Source organism: Haliaeetus leucocephalus, unplaced genomic scaffold (genome assembly GCF_000737465.1).
Source record: "Haliaeetus leucocephalus isolate CR32 unplaced genomic scaffold, Haliaeetus_leucocephalus-4.0 Scaffold858, whole genome shotgun sequence".
Classification (NCBI taxonomy): Eukaryota; Metazoa; Chordata; class Aves; order Accipitriformes; family Accipitridae; genus Haliaeetus; species Haliaeetus leucocephalus.
The window spans coordinates 1,296,152-1,322,597 of NW_010973294.1; the positions used below are offsets into that span (position 1 = coordinate 1,296,152).

Consider the following 26,446-nt stretch of genomic DNA (forward strand, 5'->3'; position numbering starts at 1 on the left):
TCTTAGGTCTTGTGGATGTAAGGAACTGAGCATTAAGCAGTGCCTGTAAGTGCTGCCATGTGTATAGAAAAGGTATTTTGAACCTAAGAAGGGGTAAGATGTTAATAAAGTCTTTGGTCGTTATTGTAATATTTAAATGTGAACTGGCAGTTTGCATCATATTAAGATTGGCTTGTTTTTCACTGTACCTCTTTGTATATCTTTTTTAGTACTGAGTTAGCAATACAAACTGTTAAAACATTTGATATGTAAGATATTAAGGAAGAATTTAAATTAAAAAAAAAGAAAAATCCTGTATTTCTTTCCCTCAGGTTTGACTGGGAGAGAATGAAGAGGTGAGCCTTAATGCAATGGGTCAAGCTGCCCTCATTGAACACACGAAACACGTGGCATGCAATGTGCCCCTGGCAAGTCTCCCTGCCCCACTGCCCGTCTAGGCTACAGAGGCCCTGTGGAGAGACAGATGAATGACTATGGGACATGACACATCCATAGTCCCAGATGTTGTTTTGCATTTTGCGTGGGAAAGGGATCTTTAGAGGATGTTTAGGGGGTAGCTGAAGTAAATTACTTTAGTAAGCAGGTTAGGTGAAATGGTCTGGGGTAGCTGTTATTGCTAATAAAGTCTAAGCCAGACTCTTTCCAGACAAAACAAGATAAACAAGTGCAAAAGAAGGTAGAAATGAAAGTGGTGTTACTGATGAAATCATAGTCCCAGGAAGAGGAAAGGAAGAAGAAGGAATAATGAAACGCTTGGGTCTTTCCAGTTCACTCCTGCTTGCCTGAGTAAAAAATCAGTGTCCAGTAAGGGGGAGCTTGGCAATCCCTGGCCTTTAGCGATGAGAGCTACCAGGAAGATCATATTTGTAAGAAAAGCCTACAGGTGAGGCAGAGGGTATTTGAAATACCCACCATGCAGGATTTCACTCTTGAAAACTATTTCTGGAAATCAGTGTATTACTTGAATAAACACTCAAGCTATCTGGTATAAGTGACCAGAACGTAGCTTTAGTTTTTTATGTTGATCTGTATATTTTAACTATTTCTTTGAATCTGTATACATGTACATGTGTGAATATATCAGGTGCATTATAAGTTAATAAACAAGATAAAAATAAATTAAACTAATCACAAATAAAAATGGAAATGATCATGTTGTTTTAAGAGGCGGTTTAATTATCTACCACTTTTTTCTGTCATTCACAATGATTATCAATCAATCTACATAGCAGGAATTTACATAGGAGGTAATGGAAAGTTAAGCTAGAAAAGTTCCACATCATTAGGCATGATTTCTTAAAAAATCTTTACCTATATCACAGATTCAGACAGAGATCTAGTAGATGCAACACCTGATTTATTTGATCATCATTTTGATTCAGACTAACATCAGAAATTTGAAGCAACACCATTATTCATCACCTTTGTCCTTCCACATGGGCTATTGTTTCAACTGAGGCCTTCTACATATTATACAAAGGTAAGAAGAAATGAAATTTGCTTTTTAGGCTTCTACTTCAAGGTGATTTTGTTCTCTCAGAATAGTTACTGACAGCAGACAGAAACTTACAAGCTGAATGCAATTCACATCAGTCTCCCTTTCAAGACCACTAGCAATCTTACCTGTTCAAATCATAATCAAACCACAGCAAAGAAATGCCTGAAGCATCCATTTCACTCAATCTCTGTCTATTCTGAACCTTCAGAGAACACAAAATTCTTTATATATACTTAATGCCTGGCCACAACCTCGACCCCGTCCTTCTCACCTGTGTTTGTTGGCTTTCTTTCCATGATATGAGACTCATTTCTTTTTTTCTATAAAAGTAATAGAGGTGCTTACTCCCTTAGGCAAGCCTGACAACCACTGAAAAAAAGAATTCAAACTGAAAAAAAGGCAAATTCATCAGGCAACTCTACATAAATTGCTACTGTGATATTGTAAAGCATCACTTCTTAGGTACTTATCAACATGCGTCTTGGCTATACTCATGTACAAAATTTGTATTAGTCTTCCTTGTTGCATTGCAGTGTCACCTAAACGCTGCTGCCTGCTACCTGTGTGAGTGAATCTTGTGGGTTATATTACATATATAGGCTCAGTGCCTTTCCCTACATGCTGTGTCAGAGGATTTTGCATGAACTGGGCTGTTTCCATGCCCAGCACCTTCCCCAGGAGAGCTGAAAGGAGCTGAGCGGATATTTGTAGCAGAGGATGAAAAAGCCCCGTAATGAGTCCACCACGTCCCGTTTCCAAGCCTGTCACCTACACGGTGCTGGGGAAACACAGCCCGTGCTGGACCTCGCACCTGCAGGTGGGACTCCCTGCTCTGCTTTGCAGAAATATAAAGGAAACAGTTAAAAGAAGTTTTACAACAGTTTCTGCAATAGTAGATGGTGAACTAAGAACAGGGAAAGATAAGCAGCTATATTACAGCATTTGGGCCAGAAGCATTAACTATAAAAGCTTATGAAGGCAGCATTTACAGAACACAGGCCTTTTAAAACTTACTATGGATTGCAGTCTTTCTAAATCAAAATATATTTTCCCAGAAAACCTTGTATGTCTTTCTGTGAGTTGTTCTGAGAGGAGCACATATGCACATTGACTTTCTTCATCAGTGAAAACCAAATCATTCCCCCAAAGCTTGAGGAGTGAGTATGAGCTGTTTCACTGCTTGTTTAGTGAAATCCCTGCTCTGTCTTCTCATATTTCCCTAGGACAAAACAGAGAGCATTGCAAATCATTGGAGACCGTAGTCAAGAGAAAAGAAGAATTCTTTCTGCAGTCAAGTCACACTCAGGCAACAAATTTTAATGGAAGAGCTAGGCTGTGAATTCAGTACATGATTAAAAGAAAAACGTCCTGTTGGTGGAAGCTCACACAGAGACAGGTTTTAATGAGTGAATATTTTTCCCCCATATAAGAAAGTCTGGTCACATAGTTATCAACTACGATATGCAGAAGGAATCATTCTGATGAGTATCAGTGAGCACAGATCTATTGCTGTTAGGATCAGTGAGACTGTAGGGTGAGGCTTGTCTCTGATTTGCCTGTGTCCCTTATACTACATGTGCAGATGTAGACTAAGGAATCAGACCCTCTTAGTAAAATACTTTTTCATTACTTAAAACCACATCTGCACCTAAAAATCAATTAGAATTGTGTTTTCTGGAAATAAAACAAACCCAACAAAGTCAGGCCTATTCAGCCAGAGCTGTCAATCACCATGCGAACACTTAGCCTAGAGAAGGAGTTAATTTCCTTGGTTGGTTGATCAGCTTTGCAAACAGAGCAGACCTGATGCAGCACACTGCTGGAGATGGAGCAGAGCTGCTTGCACTGAATTGCAGCTAGGCAGAAAGGTATGAATCTGATTCCACTTTCTGAGGAAACTATCACAGACTGATTGCCACAGAGGTTGCTGAAAGCTCAGGAGTGTCCCGAGAGGCATGAAGACAAATGTCCTTGGGAGCACTGTGCTCTGGCTTTCTGAATTTCCAGGATCTTTGGTGTCTCAGTAGCCCATCAAACAGTTAACAGCTTCAGACAATAGAGTCAATAAAAATATCCCTAATGTACAAAGGAAATACTGCTTCAATTTTTTGAAAAGAAAAATGCTGGATTGCCTTGCTCTCTAAAAAATGGTTAAATTGCTATTCCTTGTTACACTTTCCACATTCTCTTATAATTTCCAAATTACTAGTGCAACATTCAGCATTCTGCTGAGCTCTAAACTTGTAGGCTTTAACGTGTCTTTACCTTTCCATCACCTCTCCTGCTTATTTGCAGGGATGCTGCCTTGTATTTGAATCAGCGACCACCAAGTTTACTGTGCACCAGACTGCTGCAGTTCCCCGTTCAGTGTCAGTTCAGGTTAACTTGAAAATACTGGAAATGGGTCTGAATGAAAGTATCTAACTGAGAATTACAGTAACTAAGTTGCAGACATATAGTCTATTACACTGCTCCTGCCATAGGGGATGTAATTTTGGGCAAAAGTTGAAAGGGAAAAAAAAGGATATTTTTCAAATCTTCCATTTATCTCCACTCTTTCTGCATAATTTTTATTGAAATATTAATGAACTAAATAAAAAAAAAAGCAATCAACTTTTATTTTTAGTCTAAATTTTTTTATGTAAATGAAAGTATTTCATAATACCTGCATACAATTTCATCAAAATTTTGTACAATATTGAAAAAATGCCATAGTAATTTTCATGTAAAATGGAAAACAAATCTATATCAAGTACTTCAAAATGTCTAGAACAATTTAGTTCTCATATTGATTAGTTGACAAGGTGAAGGCGCTACTATACTGTCAGTGCTTAAGTTGCTGTCCCCTATCCCCTCACCTTTAGCCAGCTCTGCTGCAGAAGTTGCCTAACTCCTTTTCACAAATCTGTATCATAACAGTTAATGAATAAATGAGCAAGCAAATAACTATAATATCAGTGGTTTCAGTTCCTTTTAAATGAGCTGCTTGAAAAAGAAGATGCCCCCAGAAAGGACAACTGACATGGAAAAAACATAGATTTTTCTTGATTCTGTCTCATGTAGTGGCTTTATTGACCCAGACTGGTAATTAGAGAAATATACCTGTGTATTTTACTACCTACACACTACCATGCATAACGGGGTCTAACTAAATCTAACGAGAAAGGACAAGGTCATTTCTAGAACGTAGGTGCAGATACAGTCGTTCACTAATTTTGTTTCTCTTGGTTATATTTTGTAACACTGAAGGCTTGTTATTGGCAAAGGGCTGTATGTATCCCTGATCTAATACTATAAACACTGGAGGAACTGCACAAGGCATAGATTGCCATAAAAACACAATAATGCAACTACTACAAAGAATTAGGGGAAACATCAAAAGCCATTTGCACAAGCTGTCTTCTCTGCAGTGTGTTCCAGAGACTGACAGCTCCTCTGTAACATTGCTCAGGCTGAAAACATTTTTCTGAATTTTAATAATCTGGTGATGACTTTAAACTTACTAATGAATCTTTGAGAAGCCAACAGCCCACCTTAACTCACTATTCACATGGCTAAGAGACATGTGTTCCTGACTAGGATGATGATGAAGAATAGGTATATCTTTCATACCTTCTTTAGAGTAATGGTGAACTTCAGCTTTGCAGACAACGCAAAGTTAATTTTCCATGCCACTTGTGTAATTGTTTATTGTGGAAAAGGAGATACGTTAACTATTTCCTTAAAAAAAAGGTGAAAAATTTGCAAGCAAAAATTCAAGAAAAGATGTAATACCTTCAGGACAACTGTATTTTATTCATGTACCATTCCTCTAGCCCTTACCACTAAATTACCTCATGTTTTTCTATCACATGCTGATACCAACCAGCTTTCTTCATCAATCACACATCACTCGAGGAAATCGAAAGAGAGCAAGGAACCTGTCTGAGCACTGGTGTCAGCCCCTACAGGGATATTCTTTGGAGAACAACATACATGATATGCTTCCTAGCATCCTTATCTGTCCAATTAGAAAAATAACAGGGCCATAGCTAATGGGAAAAAAGGGGCTACAGCAGTGCCCTTGAGAAACCACATTATATATTGATATCATTACCCCTTTTGTCCCTTTTAAATGAATATGAACCAAACTGCATCTCTGGGTGCCTGAAGGAAGGGGCAAAAGCTGCTCTGAAACCTCTTATGGAGCAACTCCTAGAGCTTTTCAAATGGCATAGGGAAGGCAATCTTAACATCAGGGATAGAGGAAGAGCCATCCAAATTAACCCCAAAAGTATTCAAACTTATGGCTCAGTAGTAAAAGCTTGGTCAATGATCTGAACTTCATTAAGTCACTCTGGCACTGCCCCTGATCTTAGTCTCTCTGTAGCTCAATAGTCACAATGTTTCCCTTGATTAATTATTTACACGGGACTCATAAACTCATTTTAATATCTGTTGTGCTAAATACAGTTGTTAATTAAATTCTACTTTTCTCTGATGAAAAAAAGCATTTAAGTCTAGCAAATGTCATAATTCATTTTCATATTAAATAATCAACATTTGGCAGATTCTTTGAAGGCAGCAGGGCAGAAATAGTTCACAAAGTGAGTGTGCTGGTTTTGGCTGGGATAGAGTTAATTTTCTTCATAGTAGCTACTACGGGGCTCTGTTTTGGATTTGTGCTGAAAACAGTGTTGATAACACAGGGATGTTTTTGTTGCTGCTGATCAGTGCTTACACAGCATCAAGGCCTTTTCTGCTTCTCACCCCACCCCACCAGCGAGGAGGCTGGGGGGGGCACAAGGAGTTGGGAGGGGACACAGCTGGGACAGCTGACCCCAACCGACCACAGGGATATTCCAGACCATATGACGTCATGCTCAGCATATACAGCCGGGGGAAGAAGGAGGAAAGGGGGGACATTCGGAGTGAAGGTGTTTGTCTCCCCAAGTCACGGTTACGCCATGACGGAGCCCTGCTTTCCTGGAGATGGCTGAACACCTGCCTGCCGACTGGAAGTGGTGAATGAATTCCTTGTTTTGCTTTGCTTGCGTGCGTGGCTTTTGCTTTACTTATTAAACTGTGTTTATCTCAACCCACGAGTTTTCTCACTTTTACCCTTCTGATTCTCTCCCCGATCCCACTGTGAGGGGAGTGAGCGAGCGGCTGTGTGGGGCTTAGTTGCCGGCTGGGGTTAAACCACGACAGTGAGGCAATTGCATGGGGTCAGTACGAGGCACTGACTGGTGACAGATATCCAGAAATAATGTAACCAGATCACATTGTTTTTCATTTCCTTATGGAAGTGCTGCTCTGTGTTCTGGGGAGAAGAACACACATCGAGAGACTTGTGAGGAAAAAGTAAGAGGAATTAATTCCTCAAAAATAAGAGGATCTTTGTAGCAGGCATGACTGCATTATTATGAGATGTCATAATACCAAAAAAAATTCAAAATATTTGAAATCATCCTACCTGGTTAATTAAAACAGGAGAACCTGCAAATGTAAGGATGACAAGTCTAAGAATATTAATGATTAGATTTTTAAAAGTGTTCAGCATCAATTTACATCAATAATTATGAAACATTTGGTAAGATACCAAGACAGGTAAGTAGTATTTTTACAGAAAATGAGGTAAAAGCTAGAAATATTAACTTTTTTTTTTTTTTTAGCATAACATGCATCATGAAGTTCAACAAGGGGAAATGCAAAGTCCTGCACCTGGGGAAGAACAACTCCATGCACCGATAAATGCTGGGGCCACCCAGCTGGAAAGCAGCTTCACAGAGAATACCTGAGGGTCCTGGTAGACACCAGGTTGAACATGAGCCAGCAATGTGCCCTTGCCACAAAGAAGGCAAATGATACCTTGGGCTGCATTAGACAAAGTATTGCCCACAGGTCAAGGGAGGTGATCCTGCCCCTCTGCTCAGGGCTGGTGAGACCACACCCGGAGTGTTGTGTCCACTGCTGGGCTCCCCAGTACAAGAAAGACATGGACATACTGGAGACAGTCCAGGGCAGGGCCACAAGGATGATAAAGGGACTGGAGCATCTCTCACATGAGGAAAGGCTGAGAGAGCTGGGACTGTTCAGCCCGGAGAAGAGAAAGCTCAAGGGTGATCTTACCAATTCTTGAAGGGAGGCTACAAAAAGGACGGAGCCAGGCTCTTTTCAGTGGTGCCCAGTGACAGGACTAGAGGCAATGGTCACAAACTGAAGTACAGGAGTTTCCCTCTGAATATCAGGAAACACTTTTTTACTGTGACAGTGACTGAGCACTGGCATAGGTTGCCCGGAGAGATTGTGGAGTCTCCCTCCTTCGAGATATTCAGTAACCATCTGCACATGGTATACATGGAAAGTATACACTATTTATAGATTCAGGAACTGAAAGGTGCACTGAGAGGACATCTTCACAGGACATGTATTTTAGAGGTTATGTTTTATATGCTTTTGTTGTCTAACTCAAATCCTGGAAAACGGTGACCATTTACATGTGTTTTTGTCATCTCTTGCATGCAGACTCATAGTTAGATATACCCAGATATGAAGTCATCCACCTCCAACCACTATACATCGGTGCAAGCTGCCTCCGCACTGTCACACAGCTGTACCTATACCAGATGCATTCTGGTAGCAGAGTGAACTCATGTTCCAGACCAAGGCAACCGATACTGAAGGAAGACCAACTTCTTTATCTTCAAACTCTCTTAATGCTTTTGGCCCCAATGGTCTCTAGAGCACCATAGAAAGTTTCAGACTAAAACTATGGTCAGCAGCTCCACTACTTCTGATAATATCTTCACTCCACCGTTTACACAAAAGACAGACCTTTCTTGGGGGCCAGAATGAGGCCAAATATAAATTAAATGAATTGCCACAATAAATAAAGAACATCTCAAGCCTTGCAGATCTGTACCCCAAGTTTGAGCTGTTTTCAACTTTTTTTCTGTCTGCACATCAAGACAGCACATGTTCAAGAGTGAAACAACATTCAGAAACTGCACGGAAACTCAATCCTTATCCAGACAAAGCCTCAGCTCCATGCCTCGTTCTGCATCTGGGGAGAAGGTGGCAAAACAACAGACATGAGACAAATGTATGTTGTTCAATGCAAGGCTGGAGGTGCTGACATATTCCTGCATGAGGATGGTAGAAGAGCTTAAAAGGATGGAATGTCCCTGAACGGAAATCCACCACTATCTCTAGTTTCATCACTGGTGGAATTAGCTAACCTCAAAAGGGAATATTAATAACAATTCATGAGATTAGTCCAATATTGCTTGCCTGACATTGTGTATTATCATAAAAGTCACTGTAACTGCTAGATATCATATGAAAACATATCTTTCTCTACCACGTCAAACAGGTAGGGGATAAGTTTCTCTGGTAAAGATTTAAAAAATAAAACATTGGTATAAATCACTGACTTCTACATCCTTCTAGCTAAATAGGCCATTCCTGCCAGCTCCTGCCTCGGTCCACTCTGAAGAATGAATTGTGGCTGGACATTTGCCTGCTACAGCTGCATCAATAGGAGGGAATTCCTGCATGCCTGGGACTGTTCCTGGCACTGGCAAGCTGTCACTCATGGTGCTACATGGACATGAGTTTGGCCTGCTCCAGCCAGCACTCTCCCCACAAAGTTCCCAGGCACAGTTTTGGTCAGGAGAACAATCCCAGGGATTATTCCCAGCCGGTGGCTTGAATGCACCAGCCTGTTTTGGAGACTGAGACTGTTAGTGGAGACGTGAGCTATTCTGAGCCAGTTGGCCTCAGTACCCAGTTTCCTTGGCATGCTTTATTTATGTGTATAGATATAGTCTGTCCATCCTGTGGGAGAATTGTTCAGACTCACAGTGACCACAGTATCCAACTCCCAGTTTGGCTGCCAGGAGTGGTTTTTCTTATACTTGTGATATTACAACTTCATTATATTCTGTAGAAAGTAATATATTTTTCTGGCTATGTTTTGTGCTTGGTAGTGTTACTGTTAAGTTATTCCGCATTGATTAGTGCCTGACTTTACCTTAGGCAGGTATGTTCACTGCTTTTAAGTCCACTATGGAAAAGATTCAGTACTCTTAATCTCTCTATATCACATCTTTGCCTGGCTTTACACTGTAGTGAAAACCAGGCGACTCTAGAGGGGTGTTTTTTCTGTGAGTGTTCCTCATCTGTAGGCCCAGCAGTCACCCACAGGTTATATCAGTTGACACTTATGAGAGGCAACAGATGGACCTCTGCTAAGTAAACCAGTCCTTTTCTTCAATATGTCCTCCGTTTGTCAGCATTAACATGTCAAACAGCTTGAATGTTTTGCATGTTTTCAGGTTTAGGGTTCCTTCTTTCTTTCTTTCCTTCCTTCCTTCCTTCTTTCCTTCCTCCTTTCTTTCCTCCTTTCTTTCCTCCTTTCTTCCTTTCTTTCATCCTCTCTTTCATCCTTTCTTTCTTTCTTTCTTTCTTTTATTTTTTTTTTCCCTCCTTGAGAGTTCTAGATTTTGGGTATGGCTCTTCTATACAGTGAAGAGTAATGTGATGAGACCCAGACAGAAAGTTAACCTCACCTTGTGCAATGCAGTGTTGTGAGAAGGTAGTAGCTCCTGTCCCAAGAAGCAGTCGAGTTGTGTCAGCCTGTTGCTCTGGAAAATTAATTTGTTTTGCTTTTTCAGTGCCGATGAATTTATATGGCTGCTAATTCCAGAGCTACCTCAGTGAACCCTAGCTTGGGAGGTCTCTGCTTGATAGTGTAGCTGTGGACAAGCTTACTATGGTATTAGGCTCATGGTCTAATACAAAATTCTCTGCAATCACTTGGAGAACTTTTTAAATCTCAGGCTTTAAAACCCAGTGTCTACCTGGCATTTAACAGTCTCAGCGTGCATTATCTATTTTCAAATAACAAAAAAGACTGTATGAAGGGTCTTTCTCAAAGTTGCTAAACTGTCACCATTTTGACTGTAATATCCATTTGTTCTCCAAAAATTCAGGTTTCAGTAAAGGTGATCTGCCTTGCATTTTAAAATTAAAGGTGTTGTGTGGAAGGATTTATTCATCAAAATAATATGTACTGTTCCCTACATATCAAAGAAATGTAGAGTTTAAACACATAATTTAAATATATTTCTTCTTTACTATGAATTGCATCCCACTCTATCATATTTCTCTTGATTTTCCCCCAATGTAAAGAAATGCCTAACACCTTCAGCTCCCAATGACTTCAGTAGGCACCCAGAATCAGGATGAGATACAAAGTTACTGTTTCACCAATAAAAGATACTTTTTTTTTAGAAACAACTATAAAGCAAATACAAAAAGAGCCTTACTATGTTAGAATTAAATAAATGAATGTCGAGCCTATTCCCTGAAGCAGGTTCTAATGTAGTCACAGCTGCAGCATTCTGTGCATATAAAAATTTTTATACCAGTTAAAAAAAAAGATTTCAATAAAAAGTCACCTTTCAAAAATGGAGAACTGCTGCTAGTGAGTTATATATCTCGACAGCTATCTAATATTTACCCCTGGAGGGATTTCTTCTTACAGAGGCTCTAACTCCCTACCAAATGGAAGCGCTCACCTTCCCAGTCATTTGGACAAAGGTTAGTATGATGAAATGATTTGTTATGCCAATAAAGTTTTTGTTACACTGTAAAATGGTTTGTTACGCTACTACTGCTACATAAAAATGTTATGAAAATTAAGTGGGTTGTAAGGTCCAAAAAGGAATAGGCTACTTTTAGGACTAGCTACTAGGAAAAGAAAAAAAGAAGGCTCTTCTGATCTACAATTCTTCAGTACTGTAAAAAGACAACCTAAATGACCTTTTAACTAACAATTGAAATTGGTACCCCAATTAGGAAAGCAGTGATGCATCTGAAACAAATGGGAACTTCCTCAGGTCAACAGTATTCAGAAAATGGGAGGAACCTGCAACAAGTCTGATAATCTAGGTGGTGGCTTCTGTCCTGTGTGACAGTAAATTAAACAAGCCTAAATTACAATTCAGAATGGAAACTGAAGTACAGACTCATGGTACACTAATCATAATGCGTCACAGATGGGATAGCAAGATAATAAGACTGGAGGAAAACCTTACTTTGCATACGGGATTTTAATTTCAACATTGTGTATATCAGTCAAAAGCAGTATCTGAAACTGGTAACTATTTAATTCACAGTCAAGCCTTGTAAGTTCCTGGCATATTTTGAACTTGCAATGAATTGCATCCAGAATTTATTTATGATTGTTCCAGGCAATCAATCACTCCAGAAGAAAGGGAGGGCCTGTGACATCTTATGCTTTATAATTATTACATCATTTTTATACTTTTCCATTTTCATATTTCTTTTAGTTTGTACATATTAATTTTTTTATTCTATTATCCTAATATTAATATTTGTGTTCCTGTCATTTGGTAAATTTTTACCAGAACTGTACTGCACTGATAAGCCGAGAAGAAAACAGTTCCTGATTTCAACAACCAGCTGTATTTCCACTGAACACTAAATTTGTTTCTAATCACAAAAATTCTAGAAAAATTTCTAACATGATACATTTTGTCCTATAGAAGTGAGGAAGTGTTGGAAATATTTATGGTTTTCTTCTATTAAACCAACCACACCTCAGTTTCCCTTGTACAGGCTCACTGAAGCAGACTGAACAACACTGCATTGCAAGGGAATTTGTTGCAAATGAAGAACTCACAGAAGAAGCAACCTGCTTTGAGTATCAGGCCCCCACAAGAGTAAGGAAGGTGCATTCAGTTAAGCTTTGTAGACATATTGTGCAAAATTCTTCTGCAAGGCCTGCTTTCACAGAAAAATTATAAGGTATGTTGACATACACAGGACTGGGCCTCAAGAGAAGTAATTTTGTCTTCACTGGAAAAGATCCTGACTCAAAAAGACTTTGGTCTTTGCTGCCTGACTGAATGACAGTCAGGAGACAGCTTGTGTAGGTGCTTGTGATGTCACTGGTACCTGAGAAGCTGATAGGCCAGGAGCAGACACATGGCTTGTGTAGGTGCTTGTGATGTCACTGGTACCTGAGAAGCTGATAGGCCAGGAGCAGACACATGGCTTGTGAAGGTGCATGTGATGTCACTGGTGCGCTAACCAAGTGCACTATTTCAGACCTGGATTGTCAAGTGGAAGTCCATTAATCACTGCTGTAAGATACAAGTTTATCAAATTTTGATTAAAAGCAGTGGCAAGGAAAAAGCACTTGACATCTTACAAAAGGCATTTAGTAATGCAGAGAAATTATCTTGAACTTTTAGACTACTTCATTCTAGACAGTTGGACAGGATAATAGATGTAACCATATACCCTGATTTTTTTCTTTCAAAAGAGAACTGTCCTTACCTTGAAAAATGTAAAAATTAAAATTTTTACCAGCCTTTCTTGTTGCTCAGACCAGGTAGCTCACCTGACTAGTAGGTGTGGACTGCAGAATACATCTCTTTTCCCACTGTCTGACAAGTACTGGTGGCCATGGTTAGGACCACGAGCCATGAGCATAGAATAGGTCCAGACATCTGGGGTGTATCAGACCTATGTGCACCCACTTGGGGTGGGCCGGTTGCTATGTACTACACACAGCTATGTAGAGAACGAGCTACCACTTCTAGGACACCACACGCAGCTCATGCCAAACAATGTTTTAAGCAGAAGCAGAAGCAGCCATCAGATTGAGGAAAGGCTGTGGCCAAGACTGGGCTGTTGCTCCCAAAGCAACTCATCCAGCCCCAGCACTTCCCTGCACTGCAGATTTTTATGACGACTTCTTGTATTTGCAGGTTTTGACTGGTATTGCAACTGCAAAATGTGGATCACGGAGGTAGAACATTCTGATAACACAGAGTTCCAGAAAAGAACAAATAACATGGTTAAATATAAATGAGTACTTTATTTCCTAATATTTCTCTCACTTTTTTCAAGTGTTACATCCATATCTCACTTTGGGAAGAAACCTGGCCACGTATCACGTAAAATATATTTACATTCAGGGCTGAAAAAATACCGCCATTGATTGTGAAATTCGGAAAGGTTTAGGCAAATTGATTTTGGACAAGTCTGCTCTCCTTTGCTGTAGAAGTCTCAGTGAACGCGAGCCAAGAACTTAAGTTAATTTTCACCTGTCCCAGCAAAGGCCAGAATGGGACTATGCCTGTACAGTGCTTTACGAGATATAAGGAGAGAAAAGAGCAGTGCACATTTTAATAACATGAATATCATTCTCTAATTGAAAATACAATTAAAAATCTGCACTGCTATCCATCAACTACTACATCCCCCTTTCAGGACAGAGATACCCAAGAGCAGCAGGCTGCATGCGAAAGGACTGCTGGAATCCGAATACAAAAAGAAACAGGAACTTACGGAGAGGAGTATTTGGATAGCGCTGTGAATGACCTCTAGGTACTGGAAATCAATTATGCAGCCTGTCACGGAGACGTAGGAGTAATCCTCTAGGACGCCAGGGGCAGAAGGACGCACCACCCTTCGTATGCAGCCAGGCCCGTGTTCCCGCCACCAAGAGCGGTGCATTGAGATGTTAAAGGTCATGAGATCGGTTTCCTAGGAGACGGGGAGGGAAAAAGCATGAAAACCTCTAACTTTGTGTTATTTAGGTAAAGCAAGGGAAATAAAAGATGTTTTCAATTATTATAAGGAAAATGAGATAAATAACTTGCCTTCCCCCTCACCCCAGTAATTTTAACATGAACATAGGCCGTTAAAGGCGAGAGAGGAAATTGCAAATGTATCATTTATTTTGTAATTGTGCACAGGGGCTTCTGTCTGGCAGAAGAACTCTCGTACCAGGTACTGTACAAAACGCAGTGCATATCCTATGTCTCCATGGACTTATAGCCTGAAAAGCAATTTCATTGTTACTTGATTAGAATGTCACTTAAGAATTAATCTTTTTAACAGGCAACAGAGGCTGTTTTACCCCGTGGTACTGGAGACAATCTAAAACAAACTTCCACCATACTTATTTAAAATATTAACTATAAATTATAGCTATTTTTTTAAGTAGAACCACAGACTGTTCCAGCTGCCAAAGGTTCAGATGAAAGATTGTCTCCAGCCAAGCACTCTGCGCTCTTTTCTCCCCTCTGTCCCCCATCCAGATTACCATCTCCTCAGTTTAGTGAAGAAACCTGCTTCTCTGAACAGATATGGGTTTAAAATACAAGCAGTAACTTCTCTTCACTGAAATCATCTCCAGCCTCAACCACAGCTTGTCTGATCGGGCCTTAAATATACCCTAATGGGTACTGGCTGCATTGTAACCTGCACAGTATGTACGTCTGTGCATTTCAGTAAACATCATCCCACTTCCACTTGGAGCAGTGAAGGTGGCAAACATACTAATGTACTAAAGATTTTCTAACAGCTTATCTATGAAGTACAAACAGGAAAATTCATCTGAATTAACAACAGATTTAGGTCTTTAGGTCATGCTCAAGTAAAATACACTGAAGTTGAATGGATACCATTTAAATGCAAAAGAAACCCCTCCTCCCTGGAGATAAATGAGAATTGAGCTATACTGATACTTCAAATAATTAATTCAGATTTATGTTTCCATGTTTCCCATTCTCAACTCCAAGGCAATTTTAAAAAATGTATGCAAAATTGTCAGCTGTATGCCCACAAAATACCCCCATTTCCATACATGCCAGTCTGTAAGCACTGCTGTGACACTGATTTGACCTTTGAATCCCACTCCAAAAATCTGTCCTGTCGGTCCTGACCCTGTCCTGACCAAAGGGGCATTCGGTGCAGATTCCAGTTGCAGGAGTCCTCTTGTTTTCCTCTGTTAACTGCCTTTATTCTGGCCACACCTGAAAATTAATGGGTGAACTACATCCTGCCAGTCTCTTAATGCTAGTTAGCAGTAAGAAACCTGCCTTCGTGATCTGCTGTTTTGCTCTCCATAACTTCTTTACCCTTAAAATGCAGACTTGCTGGAGCATTATTGACAGCTGATGAGGCACCTGTCTTTTGACTTTGCGTGTCATTCCTTGATATTGGTCTAGAACATTTTTAGCTGCAATATGAAAATGACTTCTGAAATCAGAAGTTGACAGACAATTCAGTTTAATGAAAATGTAATTATAAATATATAGACATAGAAAACAGCCGACGCTTTCTGTGTACAACAATGCCAGAGATTGCATGTTATCTATGAAAATAGATATGTTATCAAGTGCTTTTAACAATTGTCAACTGAAAGAAATGCCATTTGTCAAGCAGCACACACATATTCACTCTCATCTATTTCTGCAACTCTTTGTTGTGTAGGAATATGGGTTTGCCATGTGGGTTAGTGTGTATCAAATATTGCGAGGTAACGCTTTGTTATCACAACTATGGGAATACATTGTGATGTCCGTGGCATTGGTGTCACAGCGTTCTCTGCTCTCAAGGGTTTTTTTTCTCCTTTTTTTTTTCTTTAAGTTTTTATTATTATGCCCCATTTCAGTATTTGTGCTTGGCTAGTTCACCGCCAATAGCACAGAAAAATGGTAAACTTGCATAGGGAAACAGCTTGCTAAATGTTGCCAACACATTTAAAATGTAAGAATTTGGCATGTGGTCAGTACAAACACCTCTTATAAATAAAATCTTTCATTTCTGGAATACTGTTATATTTGTTTCTTGGGGTGATTAAAAAAAAATTGCTTGACTTGATGGTCCTGTTTAGAGATGCTTAACTAGATGGTCATGTTCATATTTCAAGGCTGCTGCTGATGCAGTGAGAGAAGGAAACAGCAATATTATAGTTAAAATTCTTTGACTAAAAACAAAAGAGATGTCATCAGGGCACTTGCTGCTTTTTTAAGAAAGATTATTATTAAGAAATTATGGATAAAGGCTAGGAGAAGAGCTTTGCATAATTACTTTTCACTATGTATATGTTCTGAGTCCTTAAAGCAGGTAAAAGCGGATTATGATGGCCCAGCAAAGATCAGTTTTAGAAATGCAAACAAAACCACCTGGTGTATTAGCTTGACCTCTAAAATATCACTTCACAAAATGGCAGCTGTAAGCTGTTTGAGCTGATAAATGTTAAGCTGCCAATCAATAAAAGAAAGCTTGACAAAAATCAATTATTTTTTTAGCAGCTGAAGCACACTCTTCTCTAACTTCTTGAAGATTCTTAATCCATAAAGTGAGTCGAATGTGCCAGGCATTAAAAAATTAACCTGTATCTTTATCATCATTTACAGAAGTTTTGAAAATTCAGAAACTCTTTGCCTGGGTGTACAGGTTTTAAATATCAGTGAACTTCTGATGGTGTTTCAGTATTTGTGATCTCAGTGCTTGGAAACACTGTGCATGGTGAAAAACCTGCTGCCCAAGTGGCTTATTCTCAGTTTTATGTTTAATGAAAGTTTAGAATTCTTTCAGAAAGTACAAGCAGATACTTGAAGATTTTCCATAGATCATGTACTGTTTTCCAATGTCACAAGCCATCAATTAAGCAAATGCATATAAAATGCTTAATCTTCAGCAGGTGATGTAATGTAAACTGCTTATCTCTTATAGAAGAATGCTGCTGCTTCATAGCAAGAGACTCAATTTCAGGCTCTGTACAAGAAACATCAAGTAGTCTCTTTGACAAACCCAGCTGGGATTCATTTAACAATTGAAATTTCAATAATGGATGGAAAATTGCTGTCTTCTGTGCTTCACACTCATGACATATATTTTGACTTTAATTCCATACATCAGCTGGTAAACTACACTTCCTCAGCTGGTAACCTCTCAGACAGATGCCATAAACAAAGAGTGGGCAGAACACAGATAAAAGGACTTCCAGGAAAATCACATGGGACTTAGGGAAGGGAAGGGAAGGGAAATCCCGTGTCCTACTCCTCCCTTTTTCAGTCAGCACTAAAGCAATACTCAAATTTGTGGTAAGAATTTTGCTCCTGCGTGTAGGAACAGCCCGTAATCACACTTCTACTGATGTAGAGTCCTTACTGATGTAAAGTCCCACTTAACTGTCTATGGATTTTTAAGCTTTTAAACTATGTGTAGGATTCGTGTTGGCTGTCAGCCCAAGGATTAATTTTGATCATTATTGGAAATCATTGCTATGGCAGGTACTTTCTTTTAGGTGAGATGTAATCCCTTTAAGTCCCAGTAATACTGTTTCTAAGTGCTTGTAGATAATGTTTAATTTCATTATATCTGCTTAAATTCTACATTTGGTTTCAAGTGGACATTTTCTGTTGGGCAGGGCTTTGAGCAACCTGATCCAGTGAAGGATGTCCCTGTCCATGGCAAGGAGGTTGGTCTAGATGACCTTTGAGCGTCCCTTCTGACCCAAACCATTCTGTGATTTTATGATTCTATTTTTAGGTGGTGAGTCTAGATACATTTTAATAGATAATAGCATAACACAGTTTATTTTAAAACTAAAGAGCAATAGTAAGAATGATGTTCCTTTCATTTATTTGTGTATACTTTATGTACAGTGCCTATACCAACAACACAAAAAATTAATGAGAAACTAAGATTAACTAAGTCACCAGACGTAAAGAAAATGACACTAAAACTCCAGGAAGAAAACCAACACACCAAGATTGCCTTGTATAACAAACAAATATTCTGCTGTGATACGATGATTATGCATTGCAGAAATTTTTTTTTCCACTGTATGTTTCTGCTTTATGACATGCTATTTTATATTTCTTTCATTCCTTGTTAGTATCTGAAAAATACACTCTTAGGAAAACTATAAAAACGACATTAGTATGTTGAGTGGGATGGAGGAGAAGCACTTTTTCCTCCACAAGACAGCATTCAACACTTGAAATTTCACAGAAAGGTGCAAGAGCACAAAGGCCTGGCAAAGCATAATGCTAGAGACCTTGACTTTATTGTTGCTTGTGTGGTACCTAGCCCCCCCTAAACACTTTTTATTTTATTGATACAAACTATAATACTTCTTATAAATGAACATTAATTAGGCTGAGGCAATAAATATTCCCTAAGAGTAACAAGGATGCTCCAGTTCTGACTTGCTACCCAGTTTCTGTTTTTAACAGTGAGGAGAAAAGATTTTCAATCAAACACCTGGTCAATAGGTAATAAAAGATAATATGCATAATGCCAGGAAAAAAACAGCACATTTTCCTGTAATTCCCTACACCCAATTAAGCTTGTAGTTAAGATGCAGTGGTGTTGGCATGGACAAGGGACACGCACATTCCTTAGTATCCAATTTCAAGGAGACATTAATCCTCATTAGATACAAATGATGTGTTCCAGCGTTAACGAAACCTGCTCTAATTGTAGAAGTACTTTGAAGCATGAGCATCAGCTATTAGCCAAAGACCCCCATTGGCAGCATAACCTTAGTTTTCCACCCTGTTATTTCCTGAAACCACAGGTTCTGATCGTGGCTTGCTCTGCATGTGACCAGTTATGCTCCATCTCTTCTCACTGCCACTGAACAAATTGGTTTTGAAGGCCTGGGCAGATAATACCGAAGAAGTCCATTGACAAATAGGGAAACTTGTGTCATTAGCTCCCACACTTTCTTGACTGGGATGATAATTTTTGAACGTTGACTATCGACTCAATTTTTTTTCTGTTTGTTTTTAATTTAAACTCTTGCTTCAGTGTTACACAGATGGCTTTTACCTGCCCCATGATCTAGAGATCGAAGGCTGCCCACTTAATAATTGTGACATTCCTGCTAATGGGATGGAACAATGAACTATGCTGCTTCCAGGCAAGCTCTCTAGGTTGAGGTGGCTGCTGAAAATACAATACAGTCAATATCTCGTCCTCATCCTGAGCACTCTGATAAAGACATTACATGAAGAACATTCATAAATTGAAGCTTATGGGTTGACTCCATTGGGACTATTAAGCTGTCTGAACTGGCTGATAGACTAAGAAAATTCATCTCTTTTTGGTAGCAAACCCAATGCACACTAAACCAGAGGAACCATGTGATACACCTGAATTAAATATCACTAAAAGAGAAAATTCACAGTATCAAGATCTTCAGATGTAGACCATGAGGTAACCCCAGCATCATGGGCTGAGGGTGGTTAAGTGAGGTAAAGAGGCAAAGTCACTTTTGAGTGGTGTGGTTAGAGGTTCATGGTTCCCACTCACTGAGATTAGAGGCTCACATATTGAACAAATCCTGTAACCATGACATTGGACCATGACTACAGGAAAGGATTTCCATAACAAACACAATTACTGTTAGAAAGTTACACTGATTTAATCTGTATTTTTCCCAATCAATCCACACAACAACACTTGTTAACCATTTGGCTACAGGCCACCCCCCACCCCTACAAAAAAAGACGTATGAGTTAGGCAGTACTGTCTTCTCGGTTTTTTACTACTTTTACTCCTTGGGCTATAGAGAGTGTTGTCAGATTTTACTTTATTTTTTTTTAAGTGAAAAAAAGAACTTTTGGAAATTCATTTAAAAACCAGGCAGATGATCTACCTAAATGATAAAAGTAGTTCCTCTGCATTGCTTAATTTGCCACATGCTGAGGGATCTGTTTCCTGCTTTGCAAAACAGGCAACTTTAAAATTAGATTTACCAAACTTACTAGCAAAGTGAAATGTCTTTAGAAAGCCAGAAGGCAAGAAGTCAACAAGAGAAGCATACTGCTGTCTCCTTCATGTTGTGTTATTATTAATCACAAGAAGAAGTCATAAGAACCAGCAAGGGGCTGTTTTCTGAAACTTATTGCCCCTAAAGATGAGCTCTGATCTTTGCCAATATTCAGATCCATGTGAAAATCCCAGCTCCATGGCTTATGCCTTTTCCGTGGTCTACCTCCCTTTTGTGGCAATGTCTCTGTCTGAGAAACAGCCCAGAGAGGTAACACAGGACAGCAGAAATAAGCTCCAAGCCCAAAGGAAAGAATGGCGTAAGACAGGGTGATTGGATCAATAGGAGCCTTACTCATCACTTGTCATAGGAAGTTCAACATGACCACAGGAGTTCAACATGAGCACAAAGAACTCATGACTGCCCAGAAAAGCTGTTGTGCTCTGATGGAATCCTTGATGTGATTAAGCCGAGCACTTCGCTTGAAAACTGCTCTCACCTATTCCCTCTGATGATCCAGAGGTGTGAGACAACACGGGTTTGGAGTGATGGCAAACTGCAAGCACTGCTTCAAGTTTTGAAAACTGGGAATAGCATAAGGGTTTGTGCAGGTTGCTGAGTCCCTCACTCAAGCCTTATCTGATTTTGACTGAAACAAAGAATCAAGACAGGACTGAAATGTAACTGTAACAGTGAAGAACTAGAAACATCATTGGCAGGCCATATATAGCCACGAGCACAAACGCTATAGGAAAACTTTTCAGGGCAGAGAGCCAGGAAAGGTAAAAGTAGGCTTGAAAAAGTCTTAGTATACAAAAAAATGTGAAAAAGTTCTGATTATAGGCCATAAAAAAATTCTGTCCAAAAGGTTCATAAAACTATGAACATTTGAAAAAGGAGTTTACAATGTAAAGCAATTTTGAGTCTCAGCAAGAACATTTTAATCTATCTTTTTTTTTTTTTTTTTCCTGTTGTCTTTAAACAAAATTGCTGAGATCCCTATGGAGTTTTGCATACATTTGAAATATCACAAAATCAAAATTTGTCACCAACATACCTTCCCTCAAAGATAAACTGCCTTAATAGCTATAGAAAGCTCTTCCCACACTATTTTGTAATATTTTATTTATTGATTCCCAAAGCAGAAACGATCAGCCTCATGTGCCTCAGTATCTCACCACTGTGTACAGCCTCTAAGCATTTGACAAATACACTTGTTAAGGAAGTACGTATCTATCGAGAAGACTCTTGCAATGTTGATGGGGACTGTATTTCTACACTTAAAATGGATAGGACTGGCCTGGCTTGATCACGGTAAAACTATTTGTTCTTCTGTAGTTCTCTTGTCTTTGGTACCATGGACACCCTAATGTGACAAATCCTACAAAACTGACCCTTCCTTGGGTTTTTAGTTCTGTACTAGGAAATGTATGCAAATAGGAGACGCAGTTTGTGCCAAAAGCCCACATAATCTAGTATGAGGAACAGATGCAATGTAGCCTCTAGCCAAAACAGGATTCAACTTCGTTATTATCCAAATAACTGTATTTTGTGCACAGTGGTTGTGAACAAAGACAAAACATGGGGATAAAGGCATGATTAAGAATACAATGTCACAATAATAGTACAGTTAATTTTAATAATTTCCTTCATTTCTGGTGGGTTCTGTGCTCTGTCTCTCTGTGCCAACTATATGAATACTTTAACATCCCTTGCTGTGTAAGCAGATAAATGCTATGCTGGAGATGCATGAGAAAGTGGGTCCTAAATTTAAGGGTCTGTACCAGACTCCAATGACATTAAAAAGCACCATAAAAAGACTTCTGAAAACTCACTTGAATTTTAAAATTTCTGACAAGAAAAATAACTCCCTCTTTTGAGACTAACCAGAATGTTCCTACCTGCATCCAGGAACACTTTTAAAGATTAATAGGCCAGTTTAAGCAACGGCTGTTGTGTTCTCTGCTTTGCTTGCTCGAAGCAATGCAATTGCTCATGATATTGCCAACTCTTGTTGTTTTATGGCAAGTCTGGTTATGTTCAGCATTTTTGTTAAAGCCTCCATTCCCAGGGACATGTGATTACAATAAGAAGTTTGGCTTGTAACAAGAAAGTGAGCTGAAGAGTAAAAGCTTCAAAAATCATGAGGCCTACTGCCAGGCACTTCCAGTCTGTGCTGTAACTTGCATTATTTGCTGCTTTTCTTAAAGCTGGGCTCCTAGAATCTGGATGCATCTCTAGTTCAGATCATGGCTATCCAGGGCACCATGTGCCATAGTTGCTCATCTCAAACGATCATGGATCTGTCAGGGTATAGGAAAGGACCAACTGTTTTCTAACTGTTTGAACAAAGAGAATGACCCAAGTGCACCCCAAAAGCTTAAAAGACAGAGGTCATAAGAAATACTCAACTTTATTGATATTTAAATCAAACTGCATGGTTTCATTGAACTTGTGTCAGGATATCCTAATTTGATTTTAGAGTGTGTGCAAAGGGCAACCAAACCGATGTGCTAATTCACTGCATCTTTTGAGTGAACTCCTATACAGCTCACTGAATAAAACTGTCTGCCACTAACAGATTGCCAGGAAGTGAGTGTCTGCACTGCTGAAGCCCTTCTGAAGACTCAGAATACAAAATGAGACAAAGTAAAATAAGCAGCAGAAGTGTATTGGACTGCTAGGGGTCTATTTTCTTACTAATTTCATTTCAGTGAAGCATGAGATGCTCCTAGAAACATATACTTCCTCATTACACTTTTGGTTTATATTTGTCTGTGATATCAGGTCATCATATTTTTGCCAGCACCTCAAGTTTTGTGGTGCTGTTTGCCAATGACCTTGGCTTTAGCAGAGCAATCCTTTAATCACAGGCCTCACTCACATTCAGCTGGAGCAATGACAGTCTCCAAAATGAATTTGATAAACATTTTTAAAAAAGCAAAGACAGTCCCTGTGGAAACTTTAAGGTCAGAAGATGAAATTTGAAATCCTCCCTTTCCTAGCAGAAGAAGTGAAGGACCAATGACTATGGAAAAGAGAATCTGCTGTAGCAGAACTCAGTTAATATGAGTTATTATTTAATAATATTTGATATTATTCATTTCAGATTGACTGTAGGTACTAGTCCATGTTTTAGGCTTCTTAAAACATTTTATGTATTTATGTAAACATATAAATACAGGCATACTGTACATTTTCTTTATGGATACACAGTATGCATATATTTATATATTTACATATTTAAAATAAGTATATGTATATTTACTCGTACAATTTAATGACTCAACAGTGCTTTCCTGAGAACAACTGTCAACCATGGTCAAAGAAGGCAGAATTAACAATCTCCTTCAGCAATTCATTGTACCCTGGCCTTAGTCAGATTAATTTAATTTGCAGCCTAATCCACCTCCAAAGCTCAATAACTCTCACAGACATTCATACAAAAGGGAGTTTTCATTTGTCCTCTCCAGTCATTTTCAGATTTTCAGAAGACTATTTCAGGAACAAGGACCCCTTTTTTTCTCTGACATACTCTCTCTAGAGCAGGTCTACACTCATCATAATCAAAATTCTCAAGTTCTTTTGATGAGATTAATCAGAAGGATCTGATGGTGTCCAGTAACTTTTGGATAATTTCATGTTTGTCATGCCAAAGGAAATCAGTGAGGTGCTAAGTCTACTTATTTTTTTCATCCTGAAGAAATTTCTCACAAAAGTTCCTTTAATCAACATGGTTGAGTATGTTCCCAAGAAACGTATTTTCAATTCAGGAGGGAACTATAAAAGGCTCTGTTAAGAACTTTAAGTCTAGGTGGATTACTTAATGGTCCTGTTAACAGATGTTATATAAATCCGGTCACTTTAAGAGATGAATAAAGCCACAGAGAAGCCTAATGATCCATTCACTCTTTAACATCACAAACTTGTCTGTAATCCTTTATCATGCAATTTTTAATATATCCTGCTCTAATAAATAAGAACAAAATGAGACCACTTCAAAGATGTAAGAGCATATTGATATTTGAAATTATAGTTTCATTTTACTGTCAAAATTAAAATAATATTAACAGACAAAAGGAAGAACAATAATCGATTTTTAGATAGGCTGATTGAGTTGTGAATGACAGCAGGACACAACTGTAAAAGGACAAGTAATATTAACATCAGTTTACATACTTACTGAATACAAAATCAAGACTACTATGTAAAGAGTTTCCTCATATATAATAGAAAAAGAATTTTCAGTTTGCTTGAGGAAAAATAATAATCAAAACATTGCCAACATGAGGCCTTTTACTGCAAGCTGCTGAATATCTACAAAATCCAATACACTCTGGAGATCATTAATCTTTACAATAAATAATAGTAATTATTAATACAACCAGCATTTTCACTTTGTAAGTGTCTCTATTTTTAAAACTGGTTTTAAAAGCAGTGGTATGAGGATGTCAGGGTGACTCCAGAAGGCAGCTGAAAGTCTGAGAAGTCTGCAAAGCTACAGAGTTGATTCGACAGGCATGCACGCACGTTACTTAATTTCAATAAGCATCACATTGATATTAGAGATCTACATATATTTGCTGGATTAGGGCCAGCAAGAAAGGCAATAAGAAAGGTATGAAGGGAAAGGATAAGAAGGGTAAGAACATGTGAGTATATTCTTACTAGCCTAATTGTATACATCTTGGAGATAATACAGAATTTCTTTTCAGTGTAGTATGTCCTATATAGAGTTGTGTAGCGTACTGATGCATAGAGGAAAATTTTCTTGAAGACATGGCATATTTTGCTGTAAAACTCTAGTTAAGTCTGTGAAAACAGTCCACAGGTAACTGTAGTGGATGTTAATGTTACTCTCAGGTGCAACTACTGCTCTTTTAAGAATATGTTTTTAAAGGTGAATTTCCCTTTCAGCCTCTGGGAGAGGAAGAAGAGCATGAAGAGAGTAGACATTGTTTACTTTTAGCTTATTCCTCGCTTGTAACCAGCTAATGTCTGTGTGCTAAATAGCAAAGATATAGACAAATTCAGCACTAAGCATGTCTGGGGGGACACAGTAGATAGGATAAAGCAGGGAAATTTTGAGATGTGGAGATATTAAGTAGGACGGGAGAAAGTTTCCCACCTCTTGCTGCTCCCTGGCCCTCACAGACTTCCCCACTGCTGCTCTTTCAGTAATTGCCTCTTCTCAGAGCCCAAGACTGAACAGTTTTGCTTCTTAAAGCACTGCTGAGGGCTGGCTGGATGAGAGGGGACGGGTCAGCTTTAATTGCTTGCTGGCTGAGTGCAGGCTGCATGTCTGTGGGCATCAAAGCAGTGCCAGCTTAGGTGACAGCGGCTGTGGGGAAAAATAGAAATCAGCCCTGCCCAGGAGAGCCGCCTCAGCGCGCTGTATGTGGATGCTGTCTAACAGGGCTAAGGATCAGGAAACATAATGGGGAAAAATCTCACCAAATGCTACCCCCTCTCAGTACTTCTAGATAACTCTCATGTCTTCACATCTACAGCACTGCAAGTCTTAACATCTACACATTCATGGATTTGGTTTTAAATCCAAGTTGCATAGTAGCGATATGGCCAAGCAGCCAGTGGTTGTACAGACCCTCAGGAACTTCAGACAGCTTTGAATTAGATCCCTTTCAACCTAACTCTGGGACAGGGAAGCACACACCACTTTGCTCTAAAACAGAAGGATTTGAGATGACAGGATAGCTACTGGTGAGTAGCTACAAAGGCACATTGACACGGACACCTAGAAAATAGGTATGCCTCCACTGAACTTTGCTTTCCTGTTCAGAATCAAAATAGATTTTGCCAACTTGAAATTTTTGTTTCAAAAAAATACAATTATTCATACAAACACAAGGAGGGCATTAAGTCACCCACATACTGTAATCAGGTATGCCTTTCACAGCATGCAGAACATTGCAGGGAGGGGGGAGCACTTAGTTTTGCAGGTTAGAAAACAAGGTAAACATCTGCAGACATCTGAACTTGACAATCCTTTTAAAAAATGAAATTGTTATTTCTGAATTTTTCTCTTGCCAACAGGAAAAGTGAATATTACACAGTAAAGATTTATGACCTGAACATGGAAAATTAAAATATCCTAATGGAAAAATAAACAAACCAAACAAAACCCCCTGAATGTTCATATTCTGTTTCATTTTAAATGCATTGGGAAGCAAGCAATTTTTCAGCTGAAAATGCACTTCCAAAGTGAGAGCACTAAAAACCAGTAATAAAAAGACCATGTGTCTCAAGGTTTATCTCTGAACAAAGAATACAGCCTAGTTAGAAACTCATGAAAAGGCAAATTTCTAAGGAGAGATCTGATCTAACTTCACAGT

The 26,446-nt window shown here is 39.0% G+C and overlaps 1 protein-coding gene across 1 annotated transcript in view; it reads right to left on the reverse strand.

Moving 5' to 3' along the window:
- Positions 1–26,446, reverse strand: part of NKAIN3 (Na+/K+ transporting ATPase interacting 3) — a 194,051-nt gene that overhangs the window by 78,258 nt on the left and 89,347 nt on the right. Inside the window, exon 3 of the mRNA XM_010582892.1 lies at positions 13,865–14,062. Within this exon, the coding sequence (XP_010581194.1) occupies positions 13,865–14,050 (186 nt within the window). The 5' untranslated portion in view covers positions 14,051–14,062. The remainder of the gene's footprint in view (positions 1–13,864; positions 14,063–26,446) is intronic.